Genomic DNA, 20162 nt, shown 5'->3' on the forward strand with positions numbered 1-20162 from the left:
AGAACATGCAGAGCAGTGTCACGTTATTTATCAAGCACTACAAACAGTGCTTCTCCATCTGAACACCCCCTTGCTGGTGGCTGCCTTCCAGTAAAATGGTGCCTCTGTTGTGTCTGGTCAACTCTGATTTGAGCAGAAACAAATAAATTGTGGCTTGTGTCATGTAAGGAGGCTCTTGTGCAAGTTGGTAGTCTTCTGTTCCAGGTTTCTCTTGGTTTCAAGTGTCTAGAAGAGCTAACATTTTTAATGGATGCACTCTGAAACTTCTAGAAACCGAACAATCCTCTGTAACAACCCAAGACAAGTTACAGCAAGCGTGAGAAACCTGTAAGCCTTCTAAAATTGAGCTAGTGCACTAACCTGAAATGTAAGCTGTTGTTTTAGCAGCAAAATTGGTCCATTTTAAATACGTGTTTTGCATTGCTAGAGCTTGGATGTCTCCAGGTGGCCTATGTCCTGCTTTGTCCTAACCTTGTTGGAAGTGGTTCCTGTGCCAGGAACCATACTAATTCCTCTGAGAGGGACATTCCACACTTGTTTGTATCATGTGACATGTAGGGAGCTGGGATTTTATTAGGCCTACTACAGGGATGAGGGAGCTTCTTGGGAGAGAGAAGATAGGACTCCTTTTCTAGGGAGGTGCTGTCAATGATAAAATTGCAGTGCTTCAGCATTGCAGCATTAGTATTCTCATCTTAGGTGTTTCCTACTCTTTATTCACAGATACGGTGCTCCAGAACAGCTGGAGGTTGATGCATTCACTGAGACATAGGGTATTTCAAATGGCACTAGTCACAACATTTGTTCAGTTGATGTTCACCTAAATGTAGGGGGGTGTGTGTGTGTGCTAGGTGCCTAAGCTCTCATTATAGTCCTGGTGATGTAACCAGTGGAGCCAAAGACAGTGATTATCTGACCAGCCCCTGCACATCTACTTCAAGGTGAGTTGCTTTATCGGGGCTGCTTTGACGAGATCTTATTTTGCATATAAGGAGAGCACAGATACTTTTAGTGTCTTTTTCTGCAAGCAATTTAGCTCAAAGTGATAGTCTCTTTATTTGTGAAACTTTATTTTAACCATCTCCACAAACAGACTGGACAGATGCTGTTTCTGTGCCAAGAGAACTAGCAAAGCAGTAGGAATCAACAGCTTTCATGTAGAACAACAGCTTGCTTCTGTTCTAGTGCAGCTGCATCAGTGCCTTCAAATAATACTCTAGTCTTGCTCTGCTAAAGGCTGTGAGAGAAATTAGGGTGTGTAGCTGGGTCCTGTATCAGCATTCTGAAGCAAGGAGTATGAACAGAAATGTAAGTGGATGTGTTAGAGGAGAATTGTAAGGTATTGAGATGTTACAGCATTTTAGTGTGTAAAGGCACTGGTTATTTGTGGATTAGAAATGAGGAACCTTTGTTATTCTCTAGAGTTTGATACAGGCAGTGGATTCACAAAGTGGAAGTTGTTTTAGTCACCAGTGTAAGGACTTCTGATGTTTCTTTCAGGCTCATTTGTCTTCTGAGCTGAGAAGATACTCTAAAACATAGAGAGCATGTTGTGTATCCTTAGGAATGCTGAGTGTCAATTTGGTTAACAAGTCTCTGAAGTTAGAGTTGACAAGCTTACTCCATTTGAACCACTGCTCTGCTGGGCTACTGGTGTACCACAGAAATGAGCTTTATCTGGCTCAGCTGGAAACCTGGGCTAGTGTACTTTCTGCTGTGGAGATGCTAGTGGAAAAGTTGCTGCACTATGAAGCCTTACCTCAAGGTGAGATAACATTTGGACCTCCTATGAGCAACTCTTGTGGAGCAACATCTGCTAATGTGGTGGTTTCCCAACCTCTCAGTTTCTCAAGCAGTGCTTGGCTGCAGCTGACATTCTGGGTCTTGTGGAACCGGCATGGGTCCAACGGAGTCTGTTAGCTTGGGCTTCTTGCCATGCTTGATTGTAATGTTTGTATCTCACCACTGAGACCAGTCCCACCAGTGAGGCTTGCTTTGCTGGATGGGAACCAGTGTGTTAGTGGATTTGGATGGAGTTGGTAATAGAACTTCCCGTTGAGTCACTGGAGCTGCAGTTACAACTGAGTCATGGAGGTGTTGGAAGTCATGGCTTTTCCTCCTAGGCTTCTAGTCTGAAACTCCTTTGGGTATTGGTCAATTGAATTGCTCTTGCTGCTTCACTTGCATGTCTGGCTGCTGTGCTCTCTGGCAGAACCATTTTCTCCATAGCCCTTGTTTTTGCAGCATGGTTCTCTTTAATATCTCATTTTGACTCATTTTGACTCAGTGTTTGGAGCTTTTCTGATAACTGAAGGTTCTTCAGTGTGAGAAGCAAGCTTCAGGATTACTGTTGCAGAATGACTCCTGGCTAAATCAAAGGCAGTGATAAAAGATAGAGAACTGCCTGCCAACCAGCTTAAAATACTCATGGGTATCTTGCCATTCATGGAGGCTCTGTGTCCTTGTCGTATTCTACCTTGTAACTTTTCTGCACTTCCTGTCTTGCATGCCAGTCACGAGAACAAGAGCTGACAGTCTTGATTTTTTTTTTTTTTTTGTCTGTAGGCAGTCACAGGCACACACTTCTGTCAACCAGCCTCCTGTGAAGTACAGCCAGTTCATGCAGTAACCTCTCTGAGTGTCCCAGCTTCATCACCTGCTCATACACAAGCGTAGCTAGAGAACAGGGGCTGCTCTTTGTCTGCCTGTGCCATGTGAGGAGGAGCTTACTGCCTTTTAAATGGAAGGAAGTTTGAACCCCATTCCGGTTGTAAGGGGAATGTTTTCTGGGCAGTGTTGCAGACCATGACTGTCTTGTACTGTGCACAGGAAAGCTCTTCTAATTAGTTTCTAATGCTGGTGGCAGTACACATCCTGGTCAGAGCCAGTCAGCAGCTTCAGCCCAGCCCCTTGCATCTAGGGATTACTTGATGAGCAGACCATATATTGAAGCCAGAGGTGATCAGGGGAGAGTGGAACCAGTCTCTCATCTGGAGAGCAACCGATGATTAACATAACAATTTCCAGATGAGAGCTCTTGTGAAGCTTCGTCTCATAGCAGTGGTACTGTTGTGGCTGTGTTAGTGGGGAGCCTTTGTATGTTCTCTGGGGATTAGTGCTGTAGGAAGAAGCTACCTGGCTCTTTCCCAGAACAGGACCCTATTGCTACCTTACTGTATGCTTTGGGACCAGCAGAGTGGAGAAATACAAAAATAGATACATGTATTTATAGACATCTGCTCTTGTCATTGCTATTAATTGACCATCTCAGAGCACAGGTTGGAGGCTATATGCCCTGACCCTGGGATGGTGATCTGGGAGATTGGATGCCTGTGCTCTGCACAACCAGAGGAGCTTGGAGCAGCCTATCTACCAAAACATCAGTCTTGGGTGAAAGCATCTCTGGAGAGATCTGTTACCCACTGACGAGCTAATAGGTACCTTATTTAGGGACAGAGCCCAGGCTTTCTTTGGTCAAGAAATTGAAAGGAAAGAGGAGTAAACCCACAAAGCTTACTTGAATTCATATCTAACAAAACTACCAGTAGATGCAGTATTTTTTCGTTCTTCTGCTGTGCTTTTGCTTATGAATCTGTAATAGTCTCACACTGGCAGATTTGATGGCCAGTTGAGATTTGTCCACCTCACTGGCTCTGACAGGGTGTAACTGGCACCTTCTTGCAGTTGAAAAGTGGTAGTGAGGCTTGGATTGAAACCTGCCTAACAGCCTGCAGCTAGACAGCTTTGACTTCTGAATCTCTTTCTGTCCTAACGGAGGAATCATCTAGATCGTGACTACTTTCCCATCAGTGAACAAAACGCCTAACAAAAGAGGCTGATTCTGGCATGTCTGGGCAGTGGCAAAGGAGTGCTCTGCTATCAGGTGCTTACATCAACTGACTCATGGCCTCGAAGAGGAGAGCTGCTAGCTTAATCCTCCAGCAGCATCGGCTCTGCTCTCCAGCATGTTTAACTTGCAGAAAGTTCCTCAGTCTGTATCTGTATTTGCACTGAGCTATGAAATGGTGGTGAGCTTCTTGCTACAGATACAATTATGAGTAATTAGAAGTTATTACTGTAGTAGCTGGAAAGTGCTAAATGCTCACTATGTCCCCACCTCCCCAGAGAAAAAGAATTTAAAAGATCCACCAAACCTCCTTACACTGTTTCCAGCAAGTAAAACAGACTGGGCACTGGTGGTGCTGTGGGCAATTTAAATGCTAGAGGCCCAGTTGCACAGCAAATCTTGATATCTGATCTATCCTTAACACTCCCCCCGCACCAGCCTGCCTGCAGGAAACATTCACATGCATTATTTGGGGGCATACCAGTTGGCAAGGCTCAAAACTGTGTCAGAGATCATTCTCGTAGCCTGATGGTATAGATTGTGTTCCAGTGCCTGGGGATGTTCCCTGATGTTGTTTAATTTACTAGTATGGATGTAGCCAGTGGGTCTCTGGCAGCAAGCCCAGAATATTATGAAATTGTGAAAACTGTAGCATCCAGTAAAAGAAAGTGAAAGTTTGTAATGGGAGATCATGACTCTTATTGAAAACTGAACCTTTTCGTATGCTTCAGAAGGATAAGCAACTGCAGTTGCGTGAGAAATTCTGTGTGATCAATCAGCTGAGGTTTGTGAGGTGAATACTACAAACCTGGAGCAGAAAAACATTCAGTGTTGTAGTTGGAGTGCTGGAATGTGCTTTCAGAACTGGCCCATAAGGTGGTTCTTCAGCATTTTATACTCCTCTAATCTTTAGAGATAGATTGTGCTGTCTAGAGTTGGTAGTCAGTGAATAGATCCAGAAGTTTATTTACATATGAAATATCTTTGAACTTAGTGATGTTTGAACAATGTCTTACAAGTTTGATCTCGTTGTGTAGCATTGAGGTGTCCCAATGGTACTCCTCGCCGGAAGCTTGTCTGAACTAAGTGACATGGTGACAGGAGTAACTTGGACCTGAAGCACTTAACCTTGCCTTACAATTTTCAGTACTGTTTTACTGATTGTCTTAGTGTTTGACAATCCATCCAAGGTGGATGTCTTGTCTTCACAGTATAGATGTGTAAAACACAGCAATGTCCAAATCACAACATAAATCTTAGTTGCCATGAGAGCATCTAGACTCCACAAATGTGGTAGCATCTTTGCTAAACTAATGTCTTCAGTTGATTCAGTGACTGCTCTGAAACAAGGCCATGGGGAAGACAGGTGAACAAGTGATATACCTAAAAGAGGAGGCATGAGGTAGCTGAAGTTAGTGAGACTTGGATCAAAGGGAGGCTCTGGTGATTTATCCTGCCTTTGTAACAGTTCCTCTCTCAGGGCTCTGCTGTACAGATGTGATACTAAACAGTGCAACTGAGTGACTCTAGGTCAGAGTCAGTCTAGTCCTCTAGGTGTTTGGTCAAGAAATGCCTAATCCTAATTTCTGAAATGAGTAGAACTATAGGTGACTAGAGTGTGGTTGCAGCAGCAGGGTTTTAAAAAGTACTTTATTTGGTGCTTCAGCTTTGAAATGATACTTCGACACCCTCATGACTCAGCCTGGAAGTACACCAGCCAGTTTCCATAATCTCATTGGGATGTTCCATTATTTAACTGTAAATGGGGCAGTAGTAAGCAACTGCTGTCAAAACTTTCTCTTGCATGCAGGATTATGAGCTCTTGCAAACCTGGATGCAGAGATTCTTAGTGTCCTAGGAAGAGGCACTGAGAGCTTCATCTCTGCATCATTGTATAAGGGCAGATCACTTGCTGGTTATGAGCATGCATATTTCTCAAAGGGGGTTTGTTCAGTCTGAACTGTGCTATGTTCAAGTAATACCATGCAATGTGGTCCAGCCTGTGCCCAAGACCATCTGGCTTGCTGATTATTCTAGGGAGACTAGTAGTTCCTGAAACACATGCTGGTTTTCTTTGGCTCCTGCATTCAGGAACTGCTAAAACTATGTGGAATGAAGGGGTTATGGTGAAAGTGCCTCTTTGAGGAGACCTCTGAGATGGGGGAACAGTGTATTCCTCATCCAAGATGTGGTTCCTGCATCTTGTGGTTATGTTTTAGTCCTTTCACACATAGCTTAGTCATGCTGGTCTGACTGCATCTGTTTGGCCTGGATGGCTTTTGCATTATAAGCAGTCTAGACCTAGTCAACACTGTAAGAGCATGTGGATAGAAGAGATGTGATAGTATGCCTCAATGTAAAGAGAGACTTGATTTCTTCACATCCATGGTGGTTTGCATGAAATTTGTAATGGTGAGGCATAGAAGCAAATGTAAAAAAGTGTATTTAACCTTGTGTGTTAGTGTAAGACCCACCAAGGCAGAGAAGCTGCCCTGCACATGATCAAAACCAAAATCTACAGCTGCGTGCAGGGTCTGTATGAGTTCAGCAACTGGCTTCTGCTGAAGACTTGCAAGTTCCTTATTAACAGACTGGTGGCTGACTGGTGTGAGTCATAGTGTGCAAGAACACAGTTCCTTAGAACTGGTTAGAGCTTAGTTATAGGGAACATGACCAAATCAGAAGTGAGCTGCTGAATGCCATTGACTCATTTTGCAGCCCAACTCTAACTCGCTTCTGTAGCTCCCTTGCAAATAGTCAAGGGCTTCTGTAGCAGACTGACAAGAGCACTAAGGGATCAGATTGTGGGGTGTGACTGGTCCTGCCATCTGGTGTGCACATGTGAGATGGAGACTAGGACAGCGTCTGTTCAAGCTAGACAGCTCTTTCTGGATGCTTCCATTTCCCTGATCAATCAGTTCATCAGTGGGGAGTGTGTCTGAAAAGGGTTGATACTGCTGCTGCAACTGAGATGGAGATGAAATTTATAATGAAATACAACATTCATAGGTCACAGATATCTGGGATGTGTGTACAGAAAATAGATCTTATTAGCAAAAAAGAAAAAACAAACTAACAAAAAACCCCACAACAACAACAAAATATTGCAGGAAATGTATGTGGTGTTTTCCAAAAGTGATCAAGAAGGCCTTGTCTTGGACTGCTGAGTCTCAGGCTGGTTGTAATGATACGAAGGACTTGATGTATGTCCTGCAGCTATGAGCAGATCAGCTGGGAAGCTAAAGCAGAATTTGATAACAACAGCCTTACAGCTGACAGATGTTTCTGCCACTGAAGTGTAAGCAAATAGAAACTAATTTTTGTTGTCTTGTGCTTAGGCAGTTGCTGTAGAATATATCCAGTTGCTATAGGACATATCCTTCTATAAAACTTTAAGTGTGGGTGGTTCCACTGTAACTTTAACTGATCACAATACCTTGTTCTGCACTTTTGTTGTTATAAAGCTAATTATTTGTAGGATAAAGTAGTCTCATTAAGTTTTTACCAACTAATCTGCTTTAGCTGAGACCCTTAGTACTCCAGGGTGCTGAGTTCACCTTTCTGTTGAAGTTTAAGTAACTTCCTAGCTGCTAGGAACCAGAAGTACTGCCAGTAAGCCCTTAGTTAGATGGTATACTAGCGAGTTTTATCAGAAACCTGGATTTCACTGACCTACTGTAGCACTGCAAGCAGTTTGCTCAAATGAGAAACATATATGCATGTCACTAATAGAGTAAAAATGCTTCTGTGATCCTTCAAGAAGATCTTACAGCTTTATATTCTGGCTCCTAGGCATATCTTGCACTAGGTAATTACTAGGCTTCAAGGAGAAGCAGCAAGCTCCAGGAACTGAGATAAGCACTTGGGTCTTCTCCTAGCCATGTGTCTGGATACTGAAGGCTGTTGCACTTACTCTTGCCTGATAATTCATGGAGGCAGGAAGCGCAGGAAGCATTCGTGGCTGCATGTTGGCTCCCTTCCTCAGGTGAAATAGAACAGCTTCCTCCTTTTCCCTCCCCCTTGGCTCTGAATACTGTGTAGCATGGTGATGAGCTCACTTCTGACTTCTGGGAACACATTTGATCATGTCAGAGCACTCTTGCAGCTGTAATGTTGCTTGTGATAGTTTGGTGATCACACAAAAGCTGGCATGAACCTCATTTGAAATGGGTAGTAGTTCCACAAACCAAGTTGTATGGCATTTGTCTCCAGGAAACAGGCTTCCCTAGGACAGAAGCATAGCTCTGTTTTCTTGGGGATGCAGGGAGGCATCAGTGATTCTTATTGTGCATGAGATGCATGTCATGCATTCCTATGGACACTGGTCTCTGGGTTCTGAGCTGGGTCTTCCTGAGCTGAGTGGCTGAAGATGAGAAGAGAATGTTGTGCTCCTGTGGGACCAAAGTCATCGAACTGCTTCTCTTCTGTCCTGGTGTTGGTGTGCTGCACCAACTATTCTGCAGTGATGGCCTTAGCAGGAGAACCATACAGGCTTAATCCTCTTGGCATATTGGCACATGGCCTACAGCTGAGTGCTGACCAGTTTGAGCTGCCAGATCTACTAGAAGATAATCTCATGGGATTAATGGAGACCCTTTGCAGCTCTTCCCTCAAACCTGATCTTGAACTACATTCTTCAGTCTCAGGGCTGTAATGCTAACTGGTCTGCTTTACTGGGAGCTGGGTTATTTCTTAGCTTTATGGGGAGAGTAGGCTGGCTTCTCCAACCCATGCATGCTGTCAAGGAGCAATCAGGTGACCTGAAATGTATTACTGCACTTGCCAGGAAGTCTCTGGTTTTGTAGTGAGTTTCACTCTAGTGACAGTCCTCAGTGCTGGTTCCATAAGACAGGGTGAGTGGTGGCAAGATATGAGGCAAAAGAAAGGATTTTGCACCCAGATGCAGGTGAGACTGTTTGTTCATGGCAAGAGGTTAACATGTAGATGGGAATAATTGACTAAGGACTGGTTTTGCTGGGACCACTGTTGAAGGCACAGTGTCAGTGTGTTGACAGGTGTTGGCTTTCTTGTGCTGTCTTAAGAAATGAATGCCTGAACCATCAAGTATGTTAAAGAGCTGCAGGGAGTCTCTTTAAATAAAAGTAGTTGCAGTGTAAAACTGAACTGGCTGCATCTCATGAGATTAGCTGCAGGGAAAAGGTTTCTCATTAATCTGCATCTTCAGAACACAGGCTGCCTTGAACACAGGGAACAGAAGGCACCCTGCTTTCGGCTATGTTGTGACAACCTGCACTTGCCACCAATACAGAGTTGAGTGCTTGTATGCCACGTCTATGTATGTGTTGACCTATCACTGAGATTCGTAGAATCGTGGAGTCATAGAATCATTAAGGCTGGAAAAGGCAGAGTCCAACAGTAACCCAACTACCAGGACCACTGAACTATAGGCTGAAGCACCACATCTACATGCTTCTTGAACATCTCCAGGGATGGTGACTCCACCACCTCCCTAGGCAGCCTGTTCCAGCACCTCATCACTTTTTTCCTAATATCCAATCTAATCATCCTGGGGCATGACTTAAACCCATTTCCTCTCATCCTATCGCTAATTAATTGGGAGAAGAGAACACTGGCCTCACTACAGCTGCCTTTCAGGTAGTTGTAGAGAGCAATAACTTGTTCACTGGCCTGGGCTGTATTGCTTGGCTGGAAGAAGCAGACTGGCATGAATGAATGAGCAGTAATTTATTTGTTTGATAAGTCCTCAAGGTGAAAATGCAGGAGCACAGACTTGAGTCACTGCTCTGTATTGCTGAAGGACTAACCAGACTTTTAGTGGAGCTAGCTGAGAGAGAACTGGGAGGCAGCTCAGCTCTTCCACATGGGAACTGGTGTGCTCTATACCTCTACCAGCAAGCACAAGTGATAGATTCTCACTGATGCTGTGTGTTGCATAGCCACATGCTTCTCCTGTTGTGATGGCTATAGCTCTGTAGGACTTCAGCTACCCCTGGCTTTGCTCAGCCCTCTCTGTTAAAGACTTGCAATATTCTCCTTATCCTGTATTAAACTGCGGTTGTGTTGGACCTCCTGTAAAGTTCAAGTGGTCCAAGAGAGAAGTAAAAGCTACTATCTTTCTGAATCAGCCTTTGCTGCTGTGTTTAGGAGATCAGGGAATACTTAGAAGTGCTGCTGTCAGACTTCAGAACAAACCTTGCCTATGGTGAACAAACAGCAGAAGTGTGTTCACTGCCTACAACTCCTCTCCATGCTCCTTTTTTTCATAAACTTGTGCAGCCCTTTGAGTCAGACGCTGGTTTGCATGCTGCCTGCAGTCTGCGGGTAGTGGTGTGCATTTCCATAATGCATGGCACTGGCAGGGTATTTTACTGCCCCTCTGCCAGAGGGTAGGTGAATGTGTTTCAGCATCCCAGGAACCCAAGCTCTGCTTCTCTATGAATTGCTCAAGCAGACCTGGCTGCTGCACTCTGCTCTGTGCCAATATAAACACTTGTGCATTCATGCACCGAGCAGGATTGGGGAACTGGTCCTGCTGGAATATTCTTTGCATGATGTTTTCTCCCCCTCCTCCCCAATCTAGTTTGCCGTGAGATTGCAGGGGATGGACCAGGAAGCATGAAGTGACATGCTCTCGTGGGAGGTGGTAGTTTAAAGGGCCCTACTGCTGAGTGTGAAATGCAACCTGATGGTGACAGGCTGGTTCCTTTTTGTTCTTGGCATATTGATTGCTGTGTTTCAGCCCTACTTAATTAAAAAAAGTTGCCCTGTCACAGTAGGAAGAAAATGTAATGCTGATTAGGCAATAGTGTGGTACTTACCAGGTGAGCCTCTGGAAGTATTGAGACTATATCTCCCATACATACAAAATAGTTGAATGTTTTTAAAAGTTCCTTAGCTACTGCATCTTGTTCAAAGGATCAGAGCATACTTTAATAGCTGTGACCACAAAACTTGACAGAAAAGGAGGATCAAAGCCTGGTGGACAGTGGGCAGAGTTTATAGCCTGATCCCTTTTGCCCATAGGGGAACAGATCCTAAAAGCTCTCATCCTGTTTTGTGTAGGCATTGGAAGGTGCTTCACTGCTTGGAGAGCCTGAGTGCCAAGAGGTAGCTTGTGTGTGAATGATCATGCTTCAAACAAAAGCAACTGCTGTTGAAGTTAGTGCCTCTCCCTCAAAGACAGTCTCTTTCTCAAGTCACTATCCAGAAATAGACCAGTAAGAACTTAATTTTTCAGCTTTCTTTTACTCATGATGAGCTTGTAGAGAAGCAGCCAGATTAACTGACATACTTACCTCTTGCTGCTAAAATGGTGCTTTTCTTGTTGAGAAAAAGAACATCCACCTGAGACTGCTTCTCTTTGGAAAGAGAACACTGTAAGCCACCAAGCAGCTTACAGTGGATAGAAACTGGTGGATGCAAGGGTGGAGATGGTGAAACCAGTTGGTGCACAGCAAAAGCTCATTGAGGGAGGGGGGAAAACACCTTCTGAAATAGGAAGGACAGATAAGTGTAATGCTTCAAAGAGCCTTGACTGGAACTCCATCCAGGGATAGAAGTACTGCTGAAATCTAGACTATCCAGTCCATGGGCTGTTTGTGGGACAGTCTGTGGCTGTTTTTCTGCTCTTTGTCTTGTGCTGTTAGTCTGTGTCTTTGGCTGCTCTAGGAAGATAACTACTTCATTAACCTATGGGGTCACCAAACAGCTTAAGCAGTGGAGTAACATGAGAAACAACTAGAAGAGACGTTAACTGAGGTGATGCCACACCGATGTTGATTTCTGATACAGGAGACTTGCATACAAGCTTCACTTCTGAATTGCAACTGTCAGATCTGTTTCAGCGACTCCAGAATTCCTGGCTAACTTAAAACTGAAGGCATGCGTGGTCAGCTTAATGCTAGCAGTCTGTATGCTTGCAAAAGGAGGAGGATAGGTCGGGATGCTGGTGTTTACTGGGTTTCTGTTCCTGTAATCTAAGTTGTCTGATGACTGTGGGCATCTGGGACTGGGATTAATCTTGTGTGTGCTGTTAACTGCAGAATATCAAGGTTTAAAAAAGCTAAAATTTCTTTCAGCAGGTGATTTTTGTCTTCCCACATGCTAATATTAATATTTTGATGTTAGAAGCTCTTCAGGCTCCTCTGGTTCAGATAGCGTTTCTGTTAGAGGGACTAGCCCAGCTCATCACTACACAGAAAAAGGTTAGAGACAAACCTCTGAGTATATTGCAGAGCTGTTCAAACCCTTGTAAAAGTCTTTTTCTGGATGTTCCAGTGCCATATTTAGTAGACAAACCAGAGAGCAAATGCTTGTCTTGTTGTTGTATGTCTCTAGTGCAGAGCAAGCCATTGGTTTTGATTCCCATAAAGCTGGAAGAATTTTGCAGAATGCTCTCTGCAGCCTTTTTGGCTGAGTAAGAAGGATTTATGGGGAGAAACAAATGTGCTGTTTCAACAGCATTACTCAGATAATGGAAGATTTCAAATGTTTGTGAGACTGCTGTAACAGGTTGATCATTAACTCAAATTAATAAGTGGGATACAAATCATCCTTAGCCTATATTAGGGCTTGTGGCAAAGCCAGTGTTTTTGCTTACCTCTGAGAGCGATGTGAAAAAAGCTGCTTTGTTTTACATACACCATGGCTCCAAATTAAAGAAATGTGGTCCCAGTTTGGGTGGGGTGAGACTAGCTAATAAACTGCAAATCTCCCCTTCATCATGAGAGAGGAGTACAGATCTGTGCTCTAGCATGGAGGGAACTCCGTGGCAGCTGATGGGATAAGCACAGACAGATTCATGTATTAAGACTATGATTGAGATGAAGACTGAGGAATAATTAGAAAAAGTTGAGTTTGGCAGCCTTCTGGAGCCAACAATATTGTTAATGAGTTGTGAAAGCCTGTACCATGCTTGATTAAATTGAAGATGCCACTAAGCAGCTTTCTGGTTGTCCCAGCAGAACTGAATGACTATTGTTCTGCAACAATACAGTGCTCAGCAAGAGCAGAGGCTAAAAGTCTCCCTGGCATTTCCCCTAACCAGGCTGCTTTGATACTTGGAGAAGGGAGTCTTCCACTGGTTAATAGGGACTGGTTAATGTATATAGAAAATGCTGTTAACAGTTTTACCCCTTGGGTGCAACTGAATTCAGTGACACCAAATCAAGACAGCTAGACAAGCATTTCTAATCTGTTGCCTGAGCTGCTAATTAAAAGGGGAGGTGGGGGGGAGGGGGGAAAGGTACCTAAAAGGGTAAAAAACCCAACATATCTTAGGTCCAGTATAAGACTTGAAAGGTTTTTGACTAGAATACACAAAATACCATCAGAGCTTCTTCAAAGGATTGACTGCCTGAATGTAAGTGTTCAAGCCTCACTGATATCAATTACAATGTGAATGGTCCACAGATAATCTCAATGGACTGAAGAATAAACTGGGTTGTGGTAGAAGTAATATCTAGAAGTACTTCCACATTAACTGATTATATCTAACAGTCTGATAATAAAATTTTAAGCTGAATTAATGCAAAGTTGTTGGTAGATTAATCTCACTTCAAGCTGGAATTTATTTGCAATTCTTTCATATGATAACCCAGCCTGGTGTTCAGTCTGTTCTGTGCCCCTAATCCTCTTGACTAATCAAAACCTTTCTCATTGGTTTAACTCAGTTGCAATAAAAGATCATGGAATAACCTCGACTCTGAGGTGTTTGTTATCTGAACAGCACAGACTGTCTTCCTAATGCAAACCCACACTAGTTCAATCCATTCCAATGCTGTCCTGAGTCAGTGCTTTATGTTAACCTTTCTGTGTCTGAAATACTTCAGCAGCAGATCATTTCAGAAGCATGACCTTTCTGCAGTACTTGTGTTTTGTGGTGTCACAAGGAAAGGTTACTGTCTTTCATGCTGACTGAGGCTATAGAGTATGGAGCAAGAAGTGTAGTCTTTATATAAATGTAGTTACATAAATGAGGCAAACATTCCTTAATTTTCATGTGTCACAAAACTGGGTGATGTCACAAAGTTACATCATTTGTTGGGTATTCACATTTGCGTAATCCTATACTGTCTCTTGAGTTATTTAGGGCAAAAAAAAAAAAAAGTCAGTCACATCTGAAACTACTGAGTCAAAAGGAGATGCTGTACCTCCCAGAGGAGCAGCTTGGGAAAAGACCTTTTGGGACAGCTAAGCAGAACGACACATTTAGTGTACCTTCGTTAAGAACTCAAGTTAAGCCTTGGAAAGCAGACTTTATTAATCCTGAAACTTGTTTTTTATTTTCTTGAAGTACAGTAGCCAGTCTTGGGGAACAGGAGCTGGTCTGAATCTGCCTTCATGTCTGCAGGATGGCTGCTGAGCAGCAGCTGGGCAACTTTATGCTGGAATAGTGGGAGTCTCTTAGCTTAGACTGGGCTGCACTGGACTTTCTTTCTCTGGGGAGGACATAGCTATCTAAGACACAGAAATCAAACTAGGATTCAAAGAAACACATGACAGAGGCTATGGAGAGGCAGAAGGTGCAGCAGCCTGGAAAGAGGCTGAAAGCTCAGGTGTGAGGAGAAATACGAGGGTAGGCTGGCTGAACATGATGGATAATAAGAGAGGAAGCATGGCATGACTGAACAAGCCTCATTCATTAACACCACAGGGGAAGGAGTGCTGGCTGGGTAGTCACGATCAAGAGTTGCTATTTTGTTTCCTGACAGTCTGTGATCTTTTCAGGAGTGTTGCTAAGATTTGCAGACCATCAAATCAGTCCAGGTGTTCTTGGAATCCTGGAAGGGCGATCCTTGAAGATTAGGATTAGAAGGGAAGTTAGTCTTGATTCTTGATAATGGTGTGTGGTGATATCTTGAACAGTCTCTTCAATGAAACGCTGGAGGAGTAACTTTCTAACTGCTTCAAGGTTGAGTCTTCCCACTGGGAGGAAAATGCACCCCTTTTTGTAATGTTTCCTCCTTTTGTGTTCCAAACCAAGCCAAGTAGGAGAACAAAGGACTGTATTGCCACTGCTAGTGCAAGAAAGGAGGGAGAGAGTCCCCAGCATCCCCCCACCCTCCATCAACCATAATGCAATTTCTGAACTCTGACTTCACTTATGAATGTACTGGAAAGGACACTCAAGGCAGCAGAGTTTGGGAATTTTGGCAGTTCTTCCTGAATTCTGTATGTACCAACAGTTCGTACTCCATGAGACTGTGAGTCACTGACCTTTGACATGAAAAGGAAAATATACAGGAAGTATTCATCCAACCTCCTTTTCCATGGATGAGTGCAAAAGAACAATGCAAACAAGCAGGGGCAAATCTGAAAATCCAAATTACCTCATGACATGAAGCTAAAGAAGAAATTGAAGGTTGATTTCTTCTTAGAATCTCCTCTAGAAATATACTTGCTGAATCCTGAGAGAAAAGCAGTTTGGCTTGGATTTTTTTTTTTCCAGTAGAGAAGGAAAATGCTAAAAAGTTTAATGTCTATTCTTTCTTTCTTGTTATTATTTAAAAAAAAAAATCACCTACCTAAAATGATTGCCTAGGAGGGGTAAAATCTTGGGCCTGATAAGGTTGCTGGCAGCTTGCATACTTGGTCTTCAGAGAAGTTGAGTCTAATGGGCTAGTTGTTCACCTTGGAAACTAGTTGTTCTGTGGAAATGTGGGGAATAGATAAGGGTGAAAGAGAGAACTGCCTAAGCCTGGTATCTTAAAGGAATGAAATGGAGAGGGCAAATAAATACAGCCATGAAGGTAATACATGACAATGAGAGAGCTCAATTGCATTGTTTGACAGATCATACTAGTACTGGCTAACTTCTTCCTGGGATGAAAATAAGTAATTTTTAGATGAAACTGTGTTACTGCAAGCTGGAGAAATGCAGTGGGCTTGGTTGCAAATCTGGTGAGACTGTATGTTCTTCTTTTGGTTGGACTGGATGATCTTTGAGGTCTCTTCCAGTCAGGTATATTCTGTGATCACATCACAGTCCTGATAAAATTCCTGATCAGCTTGGATGATTGTGCAGTGCTGGATAAGGGTGATGGGGTCATCCTGAGGATGGGATAGAAGTCAAAATTATGGAAAACTGGGAATATAGTTAGATGGGGTAGGATCCTCCCTGAGAAGGAAGGGTAATGGTAGCCTTGCAGAAACAAACCTGAGGCTAGTCATGAGCTGAGAGTCAAGTATATTGTACTGACAGGAACAGTAAACATGTAGAGGCAAAAAAGATGCAAGAAGTAATCACTCTGCTGTGTTCAGAGTAATCACTCTGCTGTTGTCTTCGGATATTCTGAACAGCTTTGAACATTGTGTGTTGTGACAAAAGGTGCAACAGAACAGGGGTTTGGCCTCTTGTTTCGGCAACTGAATTTCTGTGCTGTTTAGCATACTCCTCAGCACTTAGAGAGAGGTAGAGCTGTGTTCTCCTACTTGGAAGACTGGCTGCTATCTCAGGACTTAGTCTGAGTGCCCACACTTAGAAAAAAGGAATCTCATTCTACTTCCAGTTAGATGCTGTGGTTTCAAATATGTGAACGATGCTGGAAGGGCTGAAAAAGGCAGAGAAGCCAAATTGTTTTCTCTCACTTTTTTCCCTGCTTCTAAGAAATAATGCAGTAATTCACAGATCATAGATAGAATTGTGGTTGGAAAAGGCCTTCAAGATCATCAAGTCCAACCATTATCCAACCCTAACAAGTTTGGTAGAGACTAAGTGGTTGGTAATCAGCAAAGACCTAAGCTGTCAGATCCTGAATCAGAATGGTAATGTTGTGTAAAGACTGAGCATGACCTGCTACCAGGATGCAGCTCTGAACAGATTCCTTGCTCGCTTCTTTCCCAAAGCGAGCGCAGCCTGGAAGCAGTACACAGAAGGGAGACAGCAAGACTGATCTTTCTAATGCTGAATGGACTAACCAGAACTACTGTTTTGGGGAGGGGGGATGGAATGAAGAAAGATGAGAAAACACAATCTGAACAAAGAAAGCTTGTGTAACCTTCAGGAACCCTTAGAAGACTTCATGCAAGCAATGTGATAGCTTTAATCTCATCACTGACGTACCTTTTCTCCTTCTCTTTAAAGCAAACTACAAATCTGAACCTTCCTCCTGAAGATCTTGATTCTTCTGGTGATGATGAGGATGCATTCTCTGGTTCAGGTGCAGGTGAGTTATTAGCACTTGCACTGTTAGTGCTTGATCCGTCCAGAACGTGGCAATCGAGATCCTGATGATCATCCAAGTTAAAAGGGGGGAAAAGAGGAATCATACACATGCCTGCCCCAGAATGTAAGAGTTTGGAACAGAGAGCCTAACCTATTCATATCATATTGCTTCAGATGCTAGCAGGCAGTGAGATGCAGGAGACTTGAAAGTGAGCAGAAGAAGGTATAAACTATGTGACTGCTAATGTGAGATATTGTGTGAAGAATGTTATGAAACTGCAGTAATTCTTTGCTCATGGAGAAGAGAGAGACCGTAAGGGAGCTTGACCTCCCTTACAAACTGGTAGGAGATACCATTTGAGGGTGTGTAAGCCCCAACGTATCACCATGAATCAAGTGCAAATTTTATCTGTCATCAGATACGCAAGTTCCCATGGGCCATAATTTTTTTTTTTTTTGAAGAGCAGAATAAAGGGCTTATAGGGTGTGGAAAAGGTCTGTTGGGAAGATTACTAAACTGCATGAGATAAACCTTTGGTGTTCACTGCTGAAGTTTAGGAGATGCTGCTGAGGAACGAGCAAGCTATCGAAAGCTAAAGTATGGCATCCTTCTGCTTCTTTTCAGCCATATGCATGTATTATGGCTAAAATTCTGCAGGAATAAGACTCTGAAATCAGCACCAAACGTACCACTGACTAAAGGTGTGAATATATGGGTGACTGCTCTGAACTGAACAAAAAATACTCGTGGGAAAAGTGTCAGATAACAGTCCTGAGCAACTAGGGTACTAGAAACGTCTTTCCCTCTTGTTGATCTGTCCACAAACAGACTATCACTTGTGCCTTGGGGAGAAGTGTATGACTAACAAAGTACTGCTGAACAGCACATCTGTCCCTTCCCTATTCCACTGAAAATACAAGAAATTACAAACTGAACTGCTGTTATGAATGGCTATGCAGTTTAGGCATCCTCCTTAGCGCAGCATCCTGTAGATACTGTTAATAGGTCTCTGAACTGTAAGGATAATATGGTTTTTGGTTTTGTAGGTCCCCTGACTGACCACTCTCACACCTGGAGAATCTCAGGAGAACCAACTAATTCCTCACTAGTGGCAATACCAACAGATTTTGATGAACAACCATTTCCTGGGACTGAGGGCCGAACTGAAAAGGAAGCAGTATCTCCTTTTGCAACTAGTTATGTAGTGACAGAGGAGCCAGTTGTGGCTGTGAAGGATGAAGGAACTGTCCTGGGTTCGCCCGATGAAAAACCAAGCGATGTGGTTACAACAACAGTGAGAAGCCCCACTACTCACTTCCCTTCAGTGGTTCATGTAGATCCTTCAGAAGCCTCAGGCACAGTCCATAATCTCGAACCTAAAATCCCAAGCTCTGATATGCCAGACACTAAAGATGTGCCTGAGCCCCACCCTACCATCCATCATGAGGGAGACGTCGCTGCCATCCTCACGACAGCAGCTCCGAAGGATGTTGTTCCTACGCACGCAGAGGTTTCTGAAGATGGTTCTGGAGACCCGGTGAGGACTAATAGCTTTGACACCCTTTCTGGGAGGTTAAATTAGTAGTTGATTTTGCAGGAAAGGGTGGTAATTGGTTAAAAAAAAAAAAAAAATTAATAGATTACATTGGTGGAGAGTTTTAGATGTGAAGAAACAAAGCTGTGGAAAGTATCCAGTAACAGACATGATGAAAAATGTGAGTAACCTGCCTTTTGTGTTCTAACAGGGAGACTTCATCTTGACTAAAGATGAGGATTTGGTCCCCACCCAGAACTCAGAAGTATTACCTGACTCTGGGAGGAATGCCAAAGCAGCAGGAGCCTCGGGAATTATGGACAGAAAAGAAGTTCTTGGAGGTACCTGGTATTCTGGATTTCTAGCTGGTAAAAGCAGACTCTTGTAGCAGTCTTGCAGGCAGCAGAAGCTGGAGCTCTGCAAGTACATCTCTGAATGTGAAAGCTGATTTTTTATGTTAGATCTCTGGGGGTGAGAATTCATGGTTCTGCATTGTGAAAGCCCTAGTAGGGGCAATTCTTAGTCTGCTAAGAGCAAAGCAGCCACTGCGAGTTATTTGGAATTTTATTTTTAAACCTGTTCATTCACTCCTCTCAAATTAAGTAAAACTGTACTAGTGCTGCCTGGATCAACTTGCTAGAGTTGAACAACACAGCCTTGCATGTTTTGCAGTGTGGCCCAGTGGGAGATCTGCTTCTGTAGGCTTACCTTATGTAGATGAGCAGGCTCTTGGTAATTGGAGGCTGATCAGTTTGGGAGGGGACAAAGGGACAAATTAGTTTCTGGAAGTCATTGGGTGATCCCCAACTTTATAAGAAGCAGTCTGGAACCTAGAGTCGTACTGTGGTGTCTAGAGTAATTTATGGCTTTTTTCCCCTTCTAGGTGTTATTGCTGGAGGACTGGTAGGCTTGGTGTTTGCAGTGTTTCTAGTTGCATTTATGCTGTATAGAATGAAGAAAAAAGATGAAGGCAGCTATTCACTGGATGAACCAAAACAGTCTAATGGAGGATACCAAAAACCACACAAACAAGAAGAATTCTATGCATAAACATTTATCTTCAGGACACTTCTTATTCCATCTTTCTTGGACTCTTCTCTCCCTGCACGTGGACCTCCTAGTGTGCTTTGCATTAAACTTAAGCCATATGATCACTGGGTTATTTGCCCTTACCACTTTGCCATTGGAAAGTTTATAACTACAAAGTAGATCTGGATTCATTGAACATTCCCTGCTTTCTTGCACAACTTTTTTTTTTTTTTTTTTTTTTTTTTTTAACAGAAGTAGGACTGCAAGTTCCTAGACTCACTTCAATTTATCTAAAGACTGCTGGGCAGGCAGTGGGGAGAAGATAAGGGAGCACTGTATGTATAAACTTCTTGATATTTAGGGAAAGGGCTAGCAAGAATAAACAACTATCAGTGCTCAAATTCTGTACAGCAAGAATCCTTCATATTTAACTCATAGATATGTTTTAAGTGTAACTAATGGCTGCTCTGGGCAGACGTTTGGTACATTGCAATCCTTTATCTCTTTTTAACTGCCATATTTGGAGCACTTAATGCCTATGAAACATCAAGCTGAACATGATTTCTGGTGCAAGGAGGTGTAAAGGGCAGGGTGTAAGCAAATG

General features: G+C 43.2%; 1 protein-coding gene across 1 annotated transcript; it reads left to right on the forward strand.

Annotated features, from left to right (window-relative positions):
- The first annotated feature begins 1722 nt into the window (after positions 1 to 1722).
- SDC1 (syndecan 1) lies at positions 1723 to 19587 on the forward strand. Its single transcript, XM_054383356.1, has 5 exons — positions 1723 to 1765; positions 16834 to 16995; positions 18042 to 18532; positions 18741 to 18870; positions 19413 to 19587. The coding sequence occupies exons 1-5, from the start codon at positions 1723 to 1725 to the stop codon at positions 19577 to 19579; spliced, it is 993 nt and encodes a 330-aa protein (XP_054239331.1). The 3' UTR covers positions 19580 to 19587.
- Positions 19588 to 20162: the final 575 nt, after the last annotated feature.

This window comes from Indicator indicator, chromosome 9 (assembly GCF_027791375.1).
Source record: "Indicator indicator isolate 239-I01 chromosome 9, UM_Iind_1.1, whole genome shotgun sequence".
In the NCBI taxonomy this organism is placed as follows: domain Eukaryota; kingdom Metazoa; phylum Chordata; class Aves; order Piciformes; family Indicatoridae; genus Indicator; species Indicator indicator.

Coding starts and splice junctions, on each gene's coding strand:
- SDC1 (XM_054383356.1), top strand. CDS start 1,723: ATGCTAGTGGAAAAGTTGCTGCACTATGAAGCCTTACCTCAAG. Junction 18,533..18,740: donor AAGATGGTTCTGGAGACCCG/GTGAGGACTAAT, acceptor GTGTTCTAACAG/GGAGACTTCATCTTGACTAA. Junction 18,871..19,412: donor CAGAAAAGAAGTTCTTGGAG/GTACCTGGTATT, acceptor TTCCCCTTCTAG/GTGTTATTGCTGGAGGACTG.